The sequence below is a fragment of the Alosa alosa genome, chromosome 17, assembly GCF_017589495.1.
Source record: "Alosa alosa isolate M-15738 ecotype Scorff River chromosome 17, AALO_Geno_1.1, whole genome shotgun sequence".
NCBI lineage: Eukaryota > Metazoa > Chordata > Actinopteri > Clupeiformes > Clupeidae > Alosa > Alosa alosa.
This window is the reverse complement of record NC_063205.1, coordinates 14,488,729-14,509,420: the sequence shown is the minus strand read 5'-3', so window position 1 is coordinate 14,509,420 and position 20,692 is coordinate 14,488,729. Positions and strand designations below refer to the sequence as shown.

The window sequence follows — 20,692 nt, the reverse complement described above, 5'->3', positions numbered from 1 at the left end:
ACCACCGGCTAGCAGCTAGACACTGCAGTAAAATGGTTAGCAAACCGTCCATGCCCCCGTGAATATTTCACTGTTTCAAGGGCCGAAATCAAGAGTGTCAAAGGGGTGAAAACCACTTTAAATCGGGACACATTATTGACTGTTGTGTGTCCGAGGGTTAGCTTGTGGGTTTTGTAAGGGCCAGCATGAGGGACAAGACCTACAAAGTTGTGTGGTGAGTTTTGCAGGGAGGTTGGTAATGCTAGTTAACATTAGCTAGGCTACTGTAGCCTTCATCCTGTACGAGTCATATCATCAATCAGTAACCAAGAAATACATTTAATGAACCTTTTGCGTAATAATTCACAGCAAACTGAATATGGTGGTCCAAGAGCAGACCATGCACCGGTCCATGCATCAGGATGGCAGCCAGATACGAAGCTGCACAATGTAACCGCTTTCACACACACAATAGAAAATACACGATGGCAAATATAACATTCAATACCAAAACACGATTATTTGCACAATTACTCCTGAAATAACTGCTATTAACTGCACATTCACTATATAAAAATCACTGTTTGGAGGAAAGGTTCGCGTGCTGTCGCCGGTTGGAAATGATTTCGCGCTGGTTCGTGCATTGCTTATATATTATTCAGTGAGGCGCGGTGGTTTATGGGATGAGTAGTTCCTTCGCTAGGAAATGAAAATAACCTTTGTTATTTGACTTTTTTTGGACTTTCTCTTTGTTTTTTCACTCGAAATGATATGTTGTATGCTTATGAGTTACTCCGTAGCTGATTAGCCTAAGACATGCTCTAAAACTCTTTAGATAAGGATTTTCCCAAAACGTCAATGGGAGAAATGAATGGGAAATTTACTTCCGGAAACTAAGCTCTCTCGGAGGAGGGGCGGGACTGTGATGCTCTATTGTCAACTCAAGGAAGTGCTATGTTATACAGGTTTAATGCACTAGCTAGCCTAGCAGGTTGTATGCCTGTTTGGACAAGGCTAGCACTTGCTAGCCAAGCTAAGTTCATGCCATGAAGCTAAAATTAGTTGATAACAGCTACCATCGCGGCAGTCTACGACCAGTGCCCAGTCCGTAAGTAAAACGTTATTGTCAACTCAAAGATGTGTTATGTTATACAGGTTTAATGCACTCGCTAGCCTAGCAGGTTTTATGTCCATTTGGACAATGCTAGCACTTGCTAGCCAAGCTAAGTTCATGCCAAATTAGTTGATAACAGCTGTCATGTTATGGACGAAACCGACTAGCTGTTAGCCAATCAGAGTCAAGCAACTTAGCTCGTTGAATATTAATGAGAACTGGTGCAAATCGAGCTGAGTCTTCCTGCAGGCTTTCTATACCACGCTAGAATGGCTTGAAACAAGGTAACCAAGGCATGTTTTCCACAAAAAATGTTACAGAATCCATGGCGGAACTTCAGACATTACCACAAAGTAATGAAATATGTGTGGCAGGGCACCTTAACAAAACTGTTAAATGAGCTAAGAACTTGAGAGTAACAATCACTCCACCCTATAGTACCTTTAGCCTAGCTTGGTTTTAGAGTTTTTAAATATTATAATTAGAAAAAGAAAAAAGACTTAGATTTAGAGAATCAGAATTTCTCTATGAGTTTCTCAAACAAGTCCAGGAACTTCTGCCTCCTGTCCAGACATTCTGGATCAAGGGTCACTTGCCTGATCCCATCTGACGTGTTTGTTCTACCATTCATTGCAACAGTTGTATAGTCCCTGCTGCTGACCACATTATTGAGGCCAGTCGCTAGCCTGTCACTCTCCAGTCTTGCCCTCTCCTTCTCCAGCACGGCTCTCTCCCGATCCACCGCTGCCCTGTCTCTCTCCACGGACGCCCTTTCTCTCTCGAGGGCGGCCCGGTCTCGGTCCAGGGCGGCGAGCTCTCTCTGTAGGCCGGCGCGCTCGTGCTCCAGCACCATCCTCTCACGCTCCAGCACCTCACGCTCCTTCTCCACAAGCCCCCAGTCGCTGTCCAGCTGCGCCCTCTCCTGCTCGATATCCCGCCTGTCGCTCTCCATCTCCTGCTGCATTGCATCCCCCGCAGTGCCTTCCGGTGTCCATAGGATGTCGTTGTCGTTCACCAAGAACTCGATCTCGTTTTTTCGCGGCAGCAACGTCACCACTGCCGCTGGCTGCGTTGCCACAGGCTCCATCCTGACGGTGCTGACGTACCGTCTACGGCAGGGCTTGATGGGTTTGAAATCTGAGTCGCGGCTGGCCGCAATGGACGCAATGGACACCTCTGGGGCGCTGTTGTCCAACCGCCCCTCCATGGCATCGTCCATCACTGAAAACCAGCGCCAGGTGCTGGGGATGACCGTGACACCGGGCGGCGGATTCTTTAGGTCCTGCACATGAACAAACTCAAGGGTGTCAAAACATTCTGCTCCTGCATATGGACACTGAACAGAGTCGGGCCATAACTGTAAGTCATTGTGCTCCTTGAGTGCAAATGGTCTAGCACTGCTCATGGTTTCGTGAGATACACTCACAAAATATATGCCTTACATGCGGACATGGCTTTGCATGATATGGACACAGGTGTGTGCATTGGTTTAGACTGTACTTGTTTTGTTGTTGTGGACACATCTTTCAGCAGAAATAAACAATTATCATCACCAGGCAGTAAACATAAGCCACTAATGAAAATGTGCATCTGTACTCCTGAGTCACTTTGCATAAAAGCTTCTGCTAAAGAAAAAAATAACATAAACAGATTTTGCTTTCTCTTGACCCTGAGCTAGTGCTTGAGTAACGTCTATGCACAGTAAATGTACAGACACACGCATAGGCGAATGTCTACAGAAGTATACCTAAAGTTACTCTATGTTTTTTTTCTTAAATCTACTGATTGACTAATGTCACCTGTAAACTTCTTGTTGTGACTGATAAAATAGCTTCCAAGTATGATTCATAAAATTCAGATTTCCTACTAAATTGCCTGGTACTAAACAATAGACAATAATATAATTTGAACTAATACTTGAATCTATTCACCTGAGTTGGCCTCTCTGCAGGATTCTTTGCAGTCTCCGCTAACAAGGTATTGTGGACTTCTTAAGATATCATCCTTTCCAGAGCATCAAGGTGGCAAGTGCATGTAATAGGACAAGGCCAAAATGGTATATCATTTTGAAGAGGAGGGGAAACATTAATGTCCTTCCTTATATAAACTTTAAGCTGTCATTTAATTTCGGTTATTGTTATGGTTATAACACTTCGTAATAACAATCTTCAGAACAATAAGGCGTAATTGGCTTAACGAACTTGCAGAACTTGTAGTCGTCTACTACACATACATTCCAGGGTGTCACATTTGTTTTATATCATACTGTAGCTATGCAGATGACACACAAATTTACGCCAAATGACTATGGTCCCCTAGAATCTCTACAAACTTGTTGAAATCAACAACTGAATGTCTCAAAATGTTCTTCAGCTGAACAAAACTGAAGTAGGCTAATTATATTTGGTAAAAAGGAGGAGAGACTTAGGGGTTGCCACTCTCCTTGACACAAAAGGGTTGAAAGCAAGGGATACTGTTAAAAAAATTGGTGTATTAATTGACAGTGATCTAAATGTCAACAGCCACATGAAAGCAATAACTAAATCAGCTTTTTACCACGGTAAATATTGCCAAACTTAGAGGGCTGGTGATGTCAAAACATGATTTATAAAAACTCATTCATGCATTTATCTCCAGCAGGGTTGATAACGGCAATGAGCTTTTCATGAGCTTTTTTTTTTAAATATAATTCGAAACATGCATTATTAATAATGGCATAGTGCATGGTTTCCATAACCACGAGATTAACAGCAATGTGTTGTTATGTTTCAAAACGTAGCAGCCCTAATTGGACAAGCAGCAATCTTCGTCCCACATATTTGAATGCTGTTTCATTTACATAGATTAAGCTGTATGTTTCTTTCGTCCCCCCCATGCTGTTTCATTTGTCCCGGCCAGGAGAGACAAATGAAACAAAACGCACGTTCGACTTCTCCTTAAATAACTCCTAAACGGTTTTGTTCAGAGCTGAAAATGCAACTGTATTTGACAGAGGACAGATGTAGGTTGCTAGTGACAAAATATTAGCTTTTAGTGTTTTACGATGTCTTTGTAAATTATGTTTAATTGTGTTTCATTCGTCCTGGTTCTCCCCTACTTCTACCCACACCTTCTCAACCTCTCAGGTGTCAGGATAAATAGATAGATAGATACTTTATTGATCCCCAATGGGAAATTCAAGGCCTCAGTAGCATACAGGATAAAAACCTGTAAGTAAAACCTGCTGTTAGAACTAAACATGGTAAAGCAGCTTTTAGCTGCTATGTGGTTCAGCTCTGGAACCAACTTTCGGAAGAAATCAAAAAGGCCCCAACTGTAGCCAGTTTTAAATCCAGACTGTTCTCAGATGCCTTCTGCTAACTGCCCTGAGTTAAAAATTCTGAATCTGCCTTTAAATTATTCTACCTTGTGTCTTTTATTTTGTCTTTTTAATTATTCTTTATTTTTTAAATGATTTTACCTTGTGCCGTGCGTTTTATGTTTTATTATGATCTTTACCTTTTAAACTATTCTTTGACTTGACCTTCTATGCTTTTATTTACTATTACTGTTTGCTTTTGTTTATGTAAAGCACATTGAATGACCTCTGTGTATGAAATGCACTATATAAATAAACTTGACTTGACTCTATCTTCCTACACCCCATATAATCCATAAAAGTGCCCCCTTAAAGTCAGAAACATTTAGATGCCGAATTGACAGGAGTCGGAGGACAGTCTTTTTTTTTTTTGTAATTGCATTAGGTAGGCTAACGCATATAATATGATGGAGGCCAAGATTTCTCAAGAGGAATTCCCTTACAACAAAAACTTTCTGCAGTTATGACACAACTGCAGTTATACTGCACACTTTCTGAAGACAATGCAGTTTCATGCCCAGAACATTGCATTTCTGCAGTGAAGTGCAGTACAATGTAGTTGCAATGGACATTTTAGTTTTTTACTAAAATGGACATGTAATGAAGGTTACATTCTTCCACACCTTGTATTTATTTTGAAGGTTATCCCATTTCTTCTTTGCTTGGACAGAGGACAGCTTTCTGTGAAGACCCATCTCCTTTAAAATTGCCCTGTGAGGACAAAAATACCTATGAGATTTCGTTAGGTTGTATAACCTAAGTTTATACTATATAATTTTACTACGTTATAACGTTACTTAGCTGTTAAACTAGCCTACAATAAGTTACCTCCAAGCCAGTTTTGCTGAATGCTTCTGCCCAGTGAAAAGTTTTTTGTTAGATACTCTTAACTTTATGAACTGGCGTGTTTCTCCATCAGACACTGAAACAATTCACAGGGGGAAAGGAATACAATTGTAAATGTATTCTGAATGAAGTTATTATCTAGGACACTTTGAAAGTCATGCATGGACTGTGTCTGCGACCTATCTAACAAGGTTACAAGGATGACTGAATGCACATGCCTACGACAAAAATCCTTACTTTTGTAAGTTAATTCGGAACCCAGTACAAGGCTTGATGTCACCGGTGATGTGGGCTCGTTATCTGTTGGCTTAGGTGTTGATGGTGCTGAATATAATGCGTGATCCTCCATACCGACGATTCACAACTCCACCACAATAAGGCTGCAAGGTGTAGACTTGTGATGTAGCCTAGCCTTTCGATAGGAAAAGGCTACAGGCAACAAATCGATGAGCAACGCCTTTTAAAGTGCTAACTAGATAAAAAGCTTCACAAGCCAATGCTACGAGGCGTAAGGTCATATCGGAGACTAATCGATTAGAAATAAAATACTGACATCTGCTTAATGGCTGTCCCTGTTACAGTTATTTTGATAACGTCCTTTTCCAAGCCTAGGCTACCAGCAAAATTGTCACATTACTGCCACCTTCTGTGCTGGAATGCGAAGGAGAGCAGTCGAACTGTGTTTTGGCAGCCCTCATCACCATCACCATGATGTGACGTAGGCTACACTGAGTTCATTTAATAAAAACTAACTGGTTGAAAGTCAAACAAGGAATTTGCAACCCAAGATGAAGAAATATGTTGTGTCTTCAAAAAAATGTAATCATCATGTGTTCTTTAACACCAGTACAGCCTAGATACACCCAGATCTCTCTAGGGCTCTATTAGGACAATGCTCATTAATTAACAGACAAACTGTAAGTTATCATGCAGTTATTTCATGGATCAGGATAGGCCTACTATGAATCCCTTGGCCTTTGGGATTAAAATAGCCCCACATCATCACATACCCTTGGATGTACCCATATACCATATAGATTACCATGGTTTTACTTCAGCTAGCCTATTAGTTTGATTGGCATTGAGCTCAATGAGCATATATATATATATATATATATATATATATATATATATATATATATATATATAAGAGAATCAAAAGAGAAGAATCTTTTAACTGTGACATTGTTACTGGTTTGCAGATCCACTAGTGTACATTAATACAACAGAGTGCATACTGTACACATATATATATATATATATATATATATATATATATATATTTAAGAGAATCAAAAGAGAAGAATCTTTTAACTGTGACATTGTTTTTATTACTGGTTTGCAGCTCCACTAGTGTACATTAATACAACAGAGTGCATATTGTACACTGTGTTTATATATATATATATATATATATATATATATATGTACTGTATGTATGTATATATATATATATATACATATACATACAGTATATACTGTATATACTGCTTTGTTTAGCTAGGATTCAAGAAACAATATGTCATGTCCTGTTCTGAACAAAAAATATCTTCTCAATTACAAAAATAAATATGTTAACATGACCATAGAAATATGTGTTCTTTTTTCTTTTATTCTTTCGTGTTTGCCGAATATAGCACCTTAACAATATTTATTTAACTACTGTATAATAGGCAAACTAGGTAGTTTGATGTTCTGTTGTGAAGTTCTTCTCTCTTCACATAGGCTTCAGGTTGGTTTTCTTCTAGAATTTTTTTTTGGTCAAACGAGGAACCTCTGCCTCCTCTCCAGCTGTTCTGCATCAAGTTCCACTTCTTTGATTTCCTCTGGTGTGCTTGTTCCGCCGTTTGTTCTGTCTCTGTGGATGTCTATCTTTTCTCTCTCCAGCTTTGCTCTCTCCTTCTCAAGCTGGGCCATCTTCCAGTCCAGTTGTGCCCTGTCTCTCTCCACGGACGCCCTTTCTCTCTCGAGGGCGGCCCGGTCTCGGTCCAGGGCGGCGAGCTCTCTCTGTAGGCCGGCACGCTCGCGCTCCAGCACCATCCTCTCACGCTCCAGCACCTCATGCTCCTTCTCCATCAGCGCGCGGTCGCTGTCCAGCTGCGCCCTCTCCTGCTCGATATCCCGCCTGTCGCTCTCCATCTCCTGCACCACATCTCCCGTGACGCCACTGCCCCACAAGTCGTAGGCGTTTAACAGGAGCTCAGGTTGGCTGCCAGTTGCCTCCTCATCTCCCTCGACTCCCCTGTGTCGCTTGCTGCTGGGGCGCTTGCTGGGGAGGAACTCGTCGTCGTTGCTGGTCAAGACAGACGTGATGGATAACACCTTTGCGCTGCCCTCTAGCCTCCCCTCCATGGCATCGTCCATCAGCTTGAACCAGCGCCATGATTCAGGTGGCACTGTGACCCCGGGTGGTGGATTCTTCAGTTCCTGTTTACATTACATTACATTACATTTAGCAGACACTTCTTGACCAAAGTGACTTACATATGTCAGCTATATTACAAGAGATCACATTGTCCCCGGAGCAACCTGGGGTTAAGTGCCTTGCTCAAGGGAACAACGGTGGAAGCCGGGAATTGAACCGACAACTTTCAGGCTACTGCACGCTAGCCCAGCTCCTTAACCACTACACTACCACTGCCCCACTATACTACCACCGCCCCGCTGTTTACAGAGTGAAGTGTCATAATTAATCTACCAGCACCATCCATCATTTCCAAGCATGATTTCTTATGTACTGTATGCCTTTGCTTGATTCCTTCATCCTCATCCCATTGACAAATAAGAGAATTTCAGAAAAATAGCCTGCAGAAAATAGTAGAGATCATGCATGATGTACAGGAAGTTAAAAGCCTAAGCAACTTGTTCTTATAGGCCAGCTTGATTTTAGTTGGGCTTTTTTTTTTATTATTACACCCCATGATAGAATACATATAATACTGGAACCCCAAAATAATAATAATGTTGGTCATTATTACAGGGCCCTTGGAATCATCCTAAAATTCTCCGACCTTACAGTGCAATTGACCAATTTTATCTAACTGATTTCGATGCTAACCTTGTATCGGTTTTTCAGGTTGTCCCATTTCTTCATTGCTTGCCAGGCTGACATCTTTCCCTGAAGACCCATCTCTTTTAAAATGGTCCTGCCATGATGCCAAGAGGAAGACAATGTCACAAGGCTAACACATAAAGAATACTATAAGCTTTATTTCGAGGCTTAAGCAATAAGAATTTGAGATAAAAGCAGAAATGTAGCGGTCACCTCCAAGCGAGTTTTGAGGAATTTCTTCGCCCAGTGAAAAGGGCCCTGTTAGATGCTCTTAACTTCACAAAGGTTGGCAGGTCAGCCTCTGACACTAAACAGTATAGAGAAAGAATGAAAATGGGCATATACCTAGTACAGTATGATCAATTAGGCAATTAATTTGCATTACAGCCTAGGTTTTAGAAGTCTGATTCTGATAAATACTAAATATTAAAAAAGTATGTATAAAAAAACTCTATCTGCTACCAGGTACACTCTTTTAAAACAAATGTGTTGAAAATAACACAAGTTGTGATTTTTTTTTTAACACATTTCTATCTCCAGATAGAATAACGTTTGTGTTCTTTCTAACACATTCGTTTTAAGAGGGTAGCCTGCACAAGGTTGGTGCACCAAGGGCAGAAGATCATAAATAATCTTACATTTATACGTGGATTCCGTGTTAGACATAGGCCTGACTGATACCGGTGATGGTGAGGGAGAGGAATCCGCTGGTAATGGTGTGGGTGGTGCAGAATACAGTGCATGGTCCTCCATATCAGCGACGAGCGAAAGGAAACACCCTAAGAAGTGTTCTTCACATGCAGGAAACGAACCCAGGAAACGGCGCACTTCCTCTTGTCCTTGCAAGTGTTCACTTCTTGTCAGTGGAACTAGTTTGAATATCCTCCAGACCTCCACGTGTGCTGCAGTGTGTTGAATGAACAGTTCAGTAACCCAAAAGAACAAAATTACACACCATATAACTACCGCTGGGATATTTCAGCAACTTTATTTCGGTGTAGCACACTAAAGAAAGAATCCTTCCTCTTGTTTCTTCTCAGTTGTCCTGGTACGTTGTGAAGTGGGAATTATGTACCATGAGATTAATGCTGCCATCGTCTGGATAGGAGTGGTAGAGAATGAAACGAGTGAAAACAAAATATTTTATGTAAACATATTTAAGCTATTATCAACAGCTGTAAGAAGTGTGAGTGAAAGGGTTTCTTGTTTAGGCTACAAATGACTGAATGTATTTAAATCACACTTTTTCAATAACCCTAAATGTGCAGTGTTTATGTCAGTCTCTCCACTAGATGTCGCACTGTTAAAAATTCAACACCAATCGTTTTTGGTCTTGTTCGCGGCTTGTTTGCAGACTAGACCGGGCTGTTTTATTGACGCGGTTAGAGATGCGGTTGAGCTGTGTGAGGGAAGTTTCAAAATTCTTGCTGGAGTCTTGTGCTCAAAATGGCACAGTAGCATTAGTCCACTCGAACGTCAGTTTGAGTTGTTAAATGCGGTTGATATCTGTCATTCGTTTCGTTTTCATGCGCTTACGAAATCAATGTCTGCCGTCTATAGCATTATTGAAGTGTCTCAGAATGAGTTCCTTCGCGGGTCGTATGAAGGAATACCCAACAATTTCCCTGGACCGCTTTGACAGGGAGAATCTGCATGCCAGAGCTTATTTTCTGTCACACTGCCATAAAGGTAAGGGTGAAATGTTACCATAAAATCTAACCATATTCCGTTTTTAGGCAGCTTTTCATCTGTGTTGTAATCCAATGCTTTAGACATACCAAGGCCCTTAATAGTAGTTGATTTAGAAAGTTAAACATTGTGTTAATGTTAATTCAGTGCCTACTATCTATAAGTAGTGTAACTGGCAAACAGTGACTAGCTTTGACTGGGGGGCATCCCATGATAGACCTACCAATAACGTTGGCTTTCTCTACAGACCATATGAAAGGACTAAAAGGACCCTTGTTGAAAAGAAAGCTTAAGTTCAGGTAAGCAACTGCTTTTTTTTTTTCCTTTACCTTCCTGAAGCCATAAGCCAAATAAAGTAGCCTACATTAAGACACTAACTTAACAGTCCATGTATCTTTCTCAGTTTAACAGTCAATCTCTACTGTTCATTCGTGACCAAAGAACTATTGCTCAGCAATCCAAAATATAACTTCTGGCAAGATCATATTGTAAGTGCAGTTTATTTTCCCCAGTTTAAAGTAGCGGTAGTCTAAATTGTGCATTACATGCCTTGGGTGCACAAGGTGCAATCATGCCTTTGTTCTTCCAGGTTGCTCTTGAGCTGGACAGTCCAACCCACATATCACTGATTGATGAAACAACAGGAGAGGTACAGTAGGGGCCCCAAGGCAGATAATAGGCTACTTAGGAGAGTGTTAATTTGTGGTGTTACCATATACATGCAGGTGTTCTGAGACTGTCAGTATGCATCTGAAATCGGTTTCAACATTTGCTTTATCATCTACTTTAGTCAGAAGACGTTGTCGTCACTTTGCTACCGGCAGGACACTGTCCAGGATCAGTTATGTGAGTTGTGTGTGTGTGTGTGTGAGTGAAGTGAGAGAGTTGGTGCAAGGACTTGATGTCTGGAATGTGTGGAGTCATCAACTACTTTCCATAACACACTGTTTTTTTAAGAGTTGTATGTGTTTCAATGGCAGGTTCCTATTTGAAGGGGGACAAGGAACAGTGCTGTACACTGGTGACTTCAGACTGGCCGCAGGTGATGTAGCCAGAATGGAGTTCCTGCACTCCGGGAACAGGTATGGTAGGAACCATAGACTGTAGTTCTATATATACAGTCTATGGTAGGAACAAAGCGGATGTTAAGCAACTCCCTGAAGTATGGACGCTTTTTTCTTTTTACTGTTTAACATCACTTTCTATTCTTCCTCCCACCAGACCAACTTCCTGTTTCATCTCCTCATACCTTCTTTATCTCTCTCTTTCTCTACCCCTTCCCTCTTGGTTTTTTTTTTACCCCAGAGACTCATGGGATTGTTAAAAGATAAGGATAAACAGGTCAATATTAGATTGTTATGGCTGCCTTGACTGAGTGATTTGTTTGTTGTCTTACAAAAACTCACATTTGAAGTGACCAAACTGGTGCGTGGGATGTTTTAAATCAGTAGATCCATCCTCAGGTTCTGCTGATTGTAAGGGGTCGGCTGCGAATTGTATTGGGCTTGTTAACTTCATAGTCACTAACTCAGAACACATGTATCCTTGCCTATGTCCATGAAGGTCTTGACTTTGTTCATAATATATTGTCTTGCAGAGTGTTGTTGAGCAGTGTAATTTATGTGTTCGATTGGTTGCCCGGATTTAAAATAGTCTATCAGTTTTGGCATGGTGTTTTTGGATACAGTTCATAGTGCTGTCTTTAACTTAACAAATTGCTGGACTTTGTGGTGCTGAAAGTTTTTTGACTGATTATGGTGTTGCTTGAAACTAAAATCTCCAGTTGATTTTTAGAGAGCTTTTCTTTTTTTGCTGATTGTGTGTGGTACTGTTTGAAATGTATAACCCCATTTTATGATGTTAACCCCCGTGTGTGTCTCTCAGGGTCAAAGACATACAGAGTGTTTATCTGGACTCTACATTCTTTGACCCAAGGTTCTATCAGATACCCAGTAGGGTAAGTATCCTGAATCATCATCATCTTGAATTTCCCCTGGGGATCAATAAAGTATCTATCTATCTATCTATCTATTCACTGGGTTTGGCATTATTTGATTAATAGATCAATACAGCCAGGCTACACATTACAAGGTTACTTGCATTCCCTCACTCAAACATAACTCTGCTAAGAGAATGAAACAATTTCTCTGTCTATCTGCATTCACATCAAATTGAAAAGTAATCTTACTGTACGTACTGCATGTGGTATGTTGTGAGTGACAAGGCTCATGCAAAAAGGTTGACAACCACTGCTATGAAGACTGACAGCTGTAGCTTTAAAACATCCTTAGAACAACAAAGCACAAGTAAATCTCTGTTGCTCTCTAATGCTGTTGTTGAAGACCTGTGTGTTGGTCTCCATCAGGAGGCCTGTCTGAATGGCATTAAGGAGCTGGTCCAGGACTGGCTCATCCAGAGTCCATACCATGTGGTGTGGCTCAACTGCAAGGCAGCCTATGGGTACGAGTACCTCTTCACCAACCTGAGCGAGGAGTTTGGATGTCGGGTCAGTCCATTACGCGTAAATATTCACTTAATTGATTGAATCATTTGTGAAAATTCACAAAATGCATTTTCCCCAATAAAATTACATACTGTATTTGCTTTCTATTTATTATGACCGCCGCGCAGCGAAGCGGCGGTCATATAGGTTTAGTCAGATTTTTTTTTTTTTTTTTTTTTTTTTTTTTTTTTTTTTTTCTTTTTATGCCCAAATTTCCGTCAATGATTCCCGGGACACTGAAAGACCGGGGTACCGCGAAAACTTGGTGGGCATGTAACCCCACATGGATAGCATGGAACCATCGTTTTTCGTTTTGATCTGTAGCCCCCCCGCTGGACTGGACCCCCCGAAAGGAGGGTAGGGCAGACACAGTTTTCTGTGAATATCTCGAAAACCATAGGGTTTAGGAGGACCATTTTTTTTTGTATGTTGATCTCAAGGGGCCATATCAACCTATTCCATAACCACTCATTTTGTGTATAGCCACCTAGTTAAACACAAAAAGTAAAAATGAGGTGTTGTAATTGAAGGTATCTATGACCTAACATAGTCAAAACTGCACGAAATTGGAAGTGTAGGATCATTATGACACCCTCTGTATGCACGCCAAGTTTTGTGGAATTCCGTTCATGGGGGCCGCACAATAAATTAATTTATGTTACTATACACCAACTGGCCTGTAGGTGGCGGAGACAGTTTTCTGTGAATATCTCGAGAACCGTGGGGCCTAGGAGGTCCACCTTTTTTTATGTATGTTGGTCTTAAGGGGGCATGTCAACCCATCCCATTACCACTTATTTCATGTATAGCCACCTAGTTAAAAAATTAAAAGCAAAAATTAGGTGTTTTCATCACAATATCTCTGGCTGACAAGGTCAAAACTGCACGAAATTAAAAGTGTAGGATCATTATGACACCCTCAATGCATGCCAAGTCTTGTGTACTTTCGTTCATGGGGGCCTTACAATAAAATAATTTATGTGTACATTTAGTGACGTACACCAACAAGGGATTCCGGGACACTGAAAACCGGGGTACACCGTACCCCCACATGGATAGCATGGAACCGTCATTCTTCGTTTTTGATCTGTAGCCCCGCTGGACTTGACCCCCGAAGGAGGGTAGGGGCAGACACAGTTCTCTGTGAATATCTTGAGAACTGTAGGGCCTAGGATGACCATTTTTTTCTGTATGTTTGCCTCTAGGGGTCATGTTAACCCATTCCATGTGCACACATGTGCATAAACAGATACCTGCGCACACATACATTTACAGTAATCATAATGTGGGACACATACTCACACAGTAGACATATGTACGCATGCATGCACATGCACAAACACACATACGCAGGCAAACACACAAACGCGCACATACACACACACACACACACCCACACACATAAACATAAATTTGTACACGCACACTTGAAGAATTTTTCCCGTCATCTACTCCCTGAATTTTTGGTCATTGATACCCGGGACACCGAACCACCGGGGTACATGAAATTTGGTGGGTATGTAGCCCCACTAGACTTTTACGGAAAAATTTAACCACCACCAACCCAAACCCCCGTGCTGGGCCCCTGAACATATAAAAAAAAAAAAAAAAAAAACAGTTTTTCCTAAATAACTACCTGAACCGTGGCACTGAGGGATGAAGAATCTTTTATGGTATGTTGGTCTCAAGGGCCCACATCAACCTGGCTCATAATCACTCATTTGTGATTTGCACCCCACCCGGTAAAAATGAAAATGCAATATTATTCTGCTTTAATCGCCCCTATCTTCAGTTAAGATGTTCAGAACTGCACCAAATTTGATGTGTATGACTGACCTGGCATTCTCCGGGGGTATGCCAAGTTTCGTAGAATTTCATCCATGGGGGGGGTCTAAAAAAATTAGGTTATGTGGACATTTAGTGACTCTACACTCATTGGCCTGTAAATGGCGGTGCACACATATACACATGCACACACACAGGCACCCACATACTATCGGTATTAGAACGGCCGATACATAATTACAAATTCAGTAGGATTAAAAAAAGCCAAAATAAATATTCATCATCATCATCATGGCTGCATTTTCAGTATTGGCGAGAAGTAGTCGTTTGTCCACTAGATGGCGATCGTTGCAGTGAGGCGTAATTTTGTTGGAAGTTAAAAGTGGGTTGGAAAAACAATGGACGCTTCATACAAGGACTGTAATTTACTGCAGCGAACATCTAATAAGGATAGGGCGATGTTCACATGAAGTGTAATTCCCATTTCTTCTTGAAGCGAAATAAATCTGAGGATGTTCATCGGACATGCTTGGTTTTTACTGCAGATGCGTTAATCTTGTAATATCAATAAGGACCTAGGTAATGTTACCGTTAAGCGTTGGTTGAGTGATGGAGGCATTTGATTTATTGCATTTGTAGAAAACTATAAAATCGCGGTTATACCAAGCAAATGTATAGCAGCACTGTTTGTATCTTTCGACTGTCATTTATTGCACGTGCTACAAAATCATTCTGTGCAATGGAAGATTTACCAACGTTACACCGGGTCTGATACAGTTTTGCCTATACATACATCGTGAGACTGAGGCGCCTGTTTATTTTGTTTTAAGTGCGTGCAGGGTGTGAGAGGGGAATCGATGTGCTTTGATTACAGCTTGGTAGTTGTAGTCTGAAATTAAAAAGCGTGTGTGTGAAGTATCCAAACAATGACACCTTCATTTCATTATGGCTGCTTTAGCAAAACACCTTAAGCTACTGTGTAGTGGGTCCCATTTAGAAGTGGCTACTTCATTCAAGGCTTTCCTTGACTCATGGAGCTGCGTGAATGTTATTACAACTTTTCGCCCCGCGATATGACAGTTTAAGTCCGGCTTGATACTGTAAGGCGTAAGCCATTGGTTTCAAAGGATATTTTATTTGTGTCGCCAGCATAGCCTATTGACAATTTATGTTGTAAATAGGCCTACCTTATAATCCTACCTGTAGCTTAGGGAAGCTAACAGCTTTCTATTAGGATCTAGTTTGTTAGTTACCGTTTTGTCATAACTCCCTGATGCATTTTTGCATTTAGAATAGCCAGAGCGTGTATATCTCAATCGGAAAATTAAACTATATCGGGTGCCTATGGACTAGGCTGGGTGAACCCAGCCTGATCTGCCCGCTATTTATTTTTGATTTCTTAAAAGATTGAGCTTGGTCTGATGAAAGCCAGACTAGCCATGGACCTCAGTTAAACAATGCAAGGGAACATGAATCAGCCTATATTTGCACTAACAATAACGGACAAAAGCTCTTCAACTTTGGCCCGTTAAATGTGTATGAACAGTCTAGCGGCGCATTTCATCAAGGCCCATTTGGACATGTCAGTTATTTGCACCACTGGTTAGATGTAAAACAGCATTTCGTTTCAGACTAGGCTACTGTTACTTAATTTGTGCATTAACAATAACGTTTCAGACTACTGTTACTTAATTTGTGCATTGACAATAAAGTATTACATGAACTAAAGATGACTAAAATCTTATGTAGAAGAAGAAACATTCACAAAAATCCATCCATCCAAAATGACCTTTGTTTTTGATAGCTGTTGAAAACGGCATGGAACTGACAGAGATGTTTTTGTTTAAAAATACATAAAAAAAAATAAATAAATAACATTATGCTGATACCTTTTGCTTTTCCCAAATACAATGTAGCCTACAGGTGTAAGTGACCTTTCATCAATCCAGTTGCAATGGATGAACTGTGATGAACTGCCCTACTTGTGATTGTTTAGAGATTTTAAAGGTTTTATAACAATGCTACATCTTCTTTGGCTATTCTACAATCTATTCACCTTTTCAGCACCAGTAGGCTACTTTCTGTGCAGCCGCACACACACACTCAGGCATGCCAAACAAGCATACACAAAAGTTTCAAGAGTGGGGGATGGAGTAAAATATGGAGACAAATTGAAGTGTGATTTATTTTCGCGGAACGGATGTACAGGACTGAGCGGCGGTCATATTTTGTACCGCTATGCGGTACATCTAGTTTACAAAAGTGTAGGTGTATTTTAAAATTGTTTATGATTTTATCTTCCATATGCTATGCTTCTGTTTTTTCTTGTATGTTTAGAATGGTGCAGCTGGATTAGAAATTACAGTACTTACAATTGCATACATTTGCACCATCATAAGCAAAGTCGTCACCATGGTTTCCTGTCTTAGGTCCATGTGAACAGCCTAGACATGTTCCAGAAAATGCCGGAGCTCTTGAGTCACGTGACCACAGACCGAGCGACACAAATCCATGCATGCAGGCATCCGAGGGTATGATGAATTTGTTGACTTTTTGTTGATTTCATTTCCCTCTTTTGCCATTGTTGTCTCCATGCTGGTCTCAAGGTGAAGTTTGCCATTCTAGTCTACTACACTTTTTTTTCCCCCAAATGCAGCAAACTGCTCCTTATGGCCATTGTCCAATCTCTCATTTATAAAAAGACATGTATTAACAAAATGAATAGGGTGGCTCTCAGAATGTTAAAATATTTGTTTTTTTCTCAAAGGTGGCAGACCTTTTTATTTGTTATTTATTTTCTTTTTTCTCCCCTCTTTCTTTCTTTGATTGTGTTTGTATGTATGTATTATATGTACCCTTGGGTGGGTGGGATCAGGGTTGTTTGTATAATTGTACTGTGAAAACTTAAAAATAAAGTTACAAAAAAAACATGGCGCATCGGGAGCATGGAAGAGATAGATGTAATTTGATTGGCTGTTGAACTCAAACGCAAACAAAACTGAATCGCTGCCTACTTTTGATTGCTGATGTTGTCCTGGACAGGATGAGGAGTTCTTCAGGACAAACAGGTTGCCGTGTGGCTGCACAGCCAAAGATGGGAAGCCCCTCCGCATCATCAGCATCAAGCCCTCCACCATGTGGTTTGGAGAGAGGACCAGGAAGACCAGCGTCATTGTCAGGTGACCAGCCACTCAGGCCACCGCTACTAAACTACAGACCAAGTAGTGTGGCTGAGGTCTTACCTCATCATGTTCTAACTTGAATGTGCAAAAGTACTAAATGACAAGGTTTTTAAAGTGTCACAGAAATGTGTGTTTTTTTTTTGTCATATGATATTTAATTTGTTGTATTGTTTTGCAGAATGGGTAAAAGTTCGTACAGAGCTTGTTTCTCCTTCCACTCCTCCTACTCGGAGGTAAGTGGACTACTTCTGTGTAGTTTTCTGGTTTAATACTAACATAGACAAGGAAATATGAATGCCATGGCCATTCTATAAGGAAAACAAAATGTATAGTACTATCCACTGATTAGCTAAGCAACAGTAGACAAATTCAACCTTAAATTATAAGGTAATATCATTAAAATTATGTGACACACATAATCACGTTTCCAATTGTTTTAGTTTCTAGTTTAGAATACTATTCCTGTGAGTGTAAAAAAGAACAAACCAGCATGTCAAGCCCAATGAGAGATGGTCAAACAAAAAGTCTTCTGTGCCTGTGCCTCGTCTTTCCTTTGTTGAACAGATCAAAGACTTCCTGTCCTATATCTGCCCAGTGAACATCTACCCAAACGTCATCCCCATGGGCCGTACCTTTGAGGAGGTTACAGAGATGTAAGCAAGCAATCATCTGATTCTCACTAACTGTCCTTCATTTAGCACGACACAGGGGAGCTGTAACCATGGGCTCTGGTCCAGAGGACCTCAAGTACTGTCTGGCAAACGGAAATGTGTTTTTCTTTAAATAGATTATCTATGCAAGGTACAGACAGTTTTCCACGAAAATGTGTGCACAGCGACTAATCTATGCCTGATTTTTATTCCATGCTCACTATTGAAGACTTAAGCCACTGTGCCGGGAATATTCTGGAAGGGCAGAGATTGTCTACAAGCCCTTGGTCTCCTGAAAAGGGCCAGAGATGAGTCCACTTCAAGGGGTTAGTGATGTGTTAAGTGGCTGCCATTTTGCTAATGAAAGCTCTCATGTGAAGTGATTGGAGTCTTAAAAATAGGACTTAAACTAGACCTTGTGAACTCTGTAAATTAGGTTTGATTTAGTTTTTTGTCTTTTTTTAAAATGGGATAGTTAATTGGGCTGGTAATTTAATTAATCTAATGAGGTCCTGCTGTCCCATTTACATTTTTTATTAGATATGAGTGGCTGTGTTGTTGCTAATCAGGATATCTGCTCAGTCTCGTTCTTCTCTCTCTTCCAGTTTCAGACAGTGACGATGAGCTGTTTGATGAGGTTGCCGTGGCGCCGCAGAGAAAGAAGCTTCTGACCAGCGAGAAGGTGGAGCCTCACTGCTGCGAGATGCCAGCACCCCCTGTTGCCCTGATGGACTTCCTGCCCGAGCCACGCCCCTCAGTCCACACAGCCAATTACGCGGACTGCACAGAATCTAACGACGACGACGATGATAATGAAGAAGACGATGCTAGTAATGGTGAAAAGATTGTCCAGACCCCTAAGCAGGAAGCTGCAGAGTGTCAGGCGTCCGGCGACACAGCCATCGTTCCTTCCGCTTCCTCCATCCCGCCTCAGTGGGACGCCTTCTTCAAGCCAGCGTCGCTCCCGACGGATGAGAGCTCCGAGCCGGACAACAGCCAGAACAGCCTGGCCCGCTCCAGCGAGCGCACATGCTCTCAGTCACCGGAGCTGTTCGACGAGAACGAGTGCGACTCGGACTCCTACCGCCTGTCGTCCTCGCAGTCCACCCACATCTCCGACGACGGGGCGACGAACTACTCCGAGATGGACACGGTCCTCATACGCCCTAAGATTAAGAGGGCGGAGTGCCAGGGCAGTAATGAAGAAGGTAAGGCGGCAACCAATGGAGAGTCAGGGGCCGAAGCGAAGTTACTTCCAGAGGTAAAGGATGATTTGAATGACAGTCAGAATAGCCAATCAGATGCAGGGAAGGACCCAGAGCAGAAACCTGATTCGCAGGAGTCGTCTGACTTTGAGCTGCCGCCCACGCCCGGCTCCACGGCGCCCCGAGCGGAAGAACTGAGGGAGCTGTACCGGAAGCTGGCCGCAGGCGAGGAGCTTTTCCTCAGGAGAGGCAGCAAGGGCTCTGTCTGAGGCCCAGACCAGGCTGGAGGAGAACCTCCCACACAGTCTGGGCTTTTCTTGTTGTACTCATACCCCCCCAACTATCCCCACTCACATGGAATATTATGGTATACACATACTAACTACAGTTGTTGTCATTGTTCATAACTGATGAAATTTTCTGTTTCTAATGAAACATCAGGAGGTATCCACATGGCCCAGTCTGAGGGATGTTTAACTGAGCTTTGGAGCTATTCCTTAGAAAGGGCTCTGAAGCACAAACCAAGCCCTAGGAAGCCTTCCCCAAAGACTGTTTTTGGTACATGTTCTCCCCTCCTTTTTACAGGGGGACAGTATTACAAAACTGTATTAGTGTTTTCATTGTTCATAATTGATGAAATTTGCCATCTTCTGATGAGTACTTTGTTCAAATGTAATACGTTGGATGGCCCAGCAAATGGTGGTACTGTTCCAAGCACCTTTTACATTCCTGCTCTTAAGATTTGGGCTCAGTCCCAAACTAGGCCCTGGAAAACCTCCCACATAGACAAGGTTATTTTTGGTACCCTGATAAATTTGGATATTCTACAAACATGCAGACTGGATAGCTTGGGTAAACATTTTTACTCAAAACTAATGAAATGTGTTGTTTCCTCTAAATTACGTTATATACCTCTAATTTATACTATTCAGTTCCAATGAAGTAAGTGTCCTTTTTGACTGCTTTGTCAAGTAGTAATACTTGATATTGGTGCCTGCTGTTTAGGGTCTTTTTCATTCCTGTTCTCTTGCACTTTGACTAACCTGCTACCTCCTGAAGCTGCAGTCACCACATTGCCTACCTGTCGTCTTTTTTTTTTATACATCTAGTGACAGTTGTTGAAATGGCACTGATGTTCTTTGCGTTTTGTTTCACTATGTGCAATAAAATGCTCAATTCAGATGTATTAGTCTGAACTTAAGTATGTTGTAGTCGGTTTCTGCTGCCATATTGAAATCTACAATTCTGTTCCATCATGACCACTCAAAGCGCTACACACAGGTTTTTATACAAGGGGACTCAGGGACCACTATTCTGACTAAGAGCAAC

At 41.5% G+C, this 20,692-nt stretch overlaps 2 protein-coding genes across 3 annotated transcripts; one reads left to right on the top strand and one right to left on the bottom strand.

Moving 5' to 3' along the window:
• Window positions 1-1,426: 1,426 nt before the first annotated feature.
• Window positions 1,427-16,776, bottom strand: si:dkeyp-38g8.5 (uncharacterized protein LOC568385 homolog). Of its 2 annotated transcripts, XM_048268646.1 has the most exons (6): window positions 16,699-16,776; window positions 8,988-9,447; window positions 8,563-8,656; window positions 8,356-8,443; window positions 7,065-7,724; window positions 1,427-1,640 (listed from the first exon to the last, which is right to left on the bottom strand). In XM_048268646.1, exons 2-6 carry the CDS (start codon window positions 9,100-9,102, stop codon window positions 1,608-1,610), a joined length of 990 nt encoding a protein of 329 aa, XP_048124603.1. In that variant the 5' UTR covers window positions 9,103-9,447; window positions 16,699-16,776; the 3' UTR covers window positions 1,427-1,607. The 2 variants fall into 2 exon arrangements, with proteins under 2 accessions (XP_048124603.1, XP_048124602.1); XM_048268645.1 differs by lacking the exons at window positions 7,065-7,724; window positions 8,356-8,443; window positions 8,563-8,656; window positions 8,988-9,447; window positions 16,699-16,776 and adding exons at window positions 5,075-5,162; window positions 5,280-5,373; window positions 5,535-5,875 and having other exon boundaries at window positions 1,427-2,375.
• Window positions 9,719-20,539, top strand: dclre1c (DNA cross-link repair 1C, PSO2 homolog (S. cerevisiae)). Its single transcript, XM_048268644.1, is given in 15 exon segments — window positions 9,719-10,038; window positions 10,286-10,337; window positions 10,442-10,526; window positions 10,628-10,687; window positions 10,829-10,884; window positions 11,019-11,120; window positions 11,923-11,995; window positions 12,404-12,544; window positions 16,756-16,857; window positions 17,369-17,505; window positions 17,687-17,741; window positions 18,073-18,161; window positions 18,388-18,440; window positions 18,443-18,484; window positions 18,764-20,539. Coding segments are annotated over 15 exon segments (2,112 nt in total). The 5' UTR covers window positions 9,719-9,842; the 3' UTR covers window positions 19,633-20,539.
• Window positions 20,540-20,692: the final 153 nt, after the last annotated feature.

Excerpts from the sequence above, each read along its gene's own strand:
- si:dkeyp-38g8.5 (XM_048268645.1), bottom strand. The coding sequence starts at position 5,646 with ATGGAGGATCACGCATTATATTCAGCACCATCAACACCTAAGCCAACA. Across the intron at positions 5,374-5,534 it reads TTCCGAATTAACTTACAAAA|TGTCTGATGGAGAAACACGC; the intron begins GTAAGGATTTTT and ends GAATTGTTTCAG. Across the intron at positions 5,163-5,279 it reads TCAGCAAAACTGGCTTGGAG|GGCAATTTTAAAGGAGATGG; the intron begins GTAACTTATTGT and ends TTGTCCTCACAG.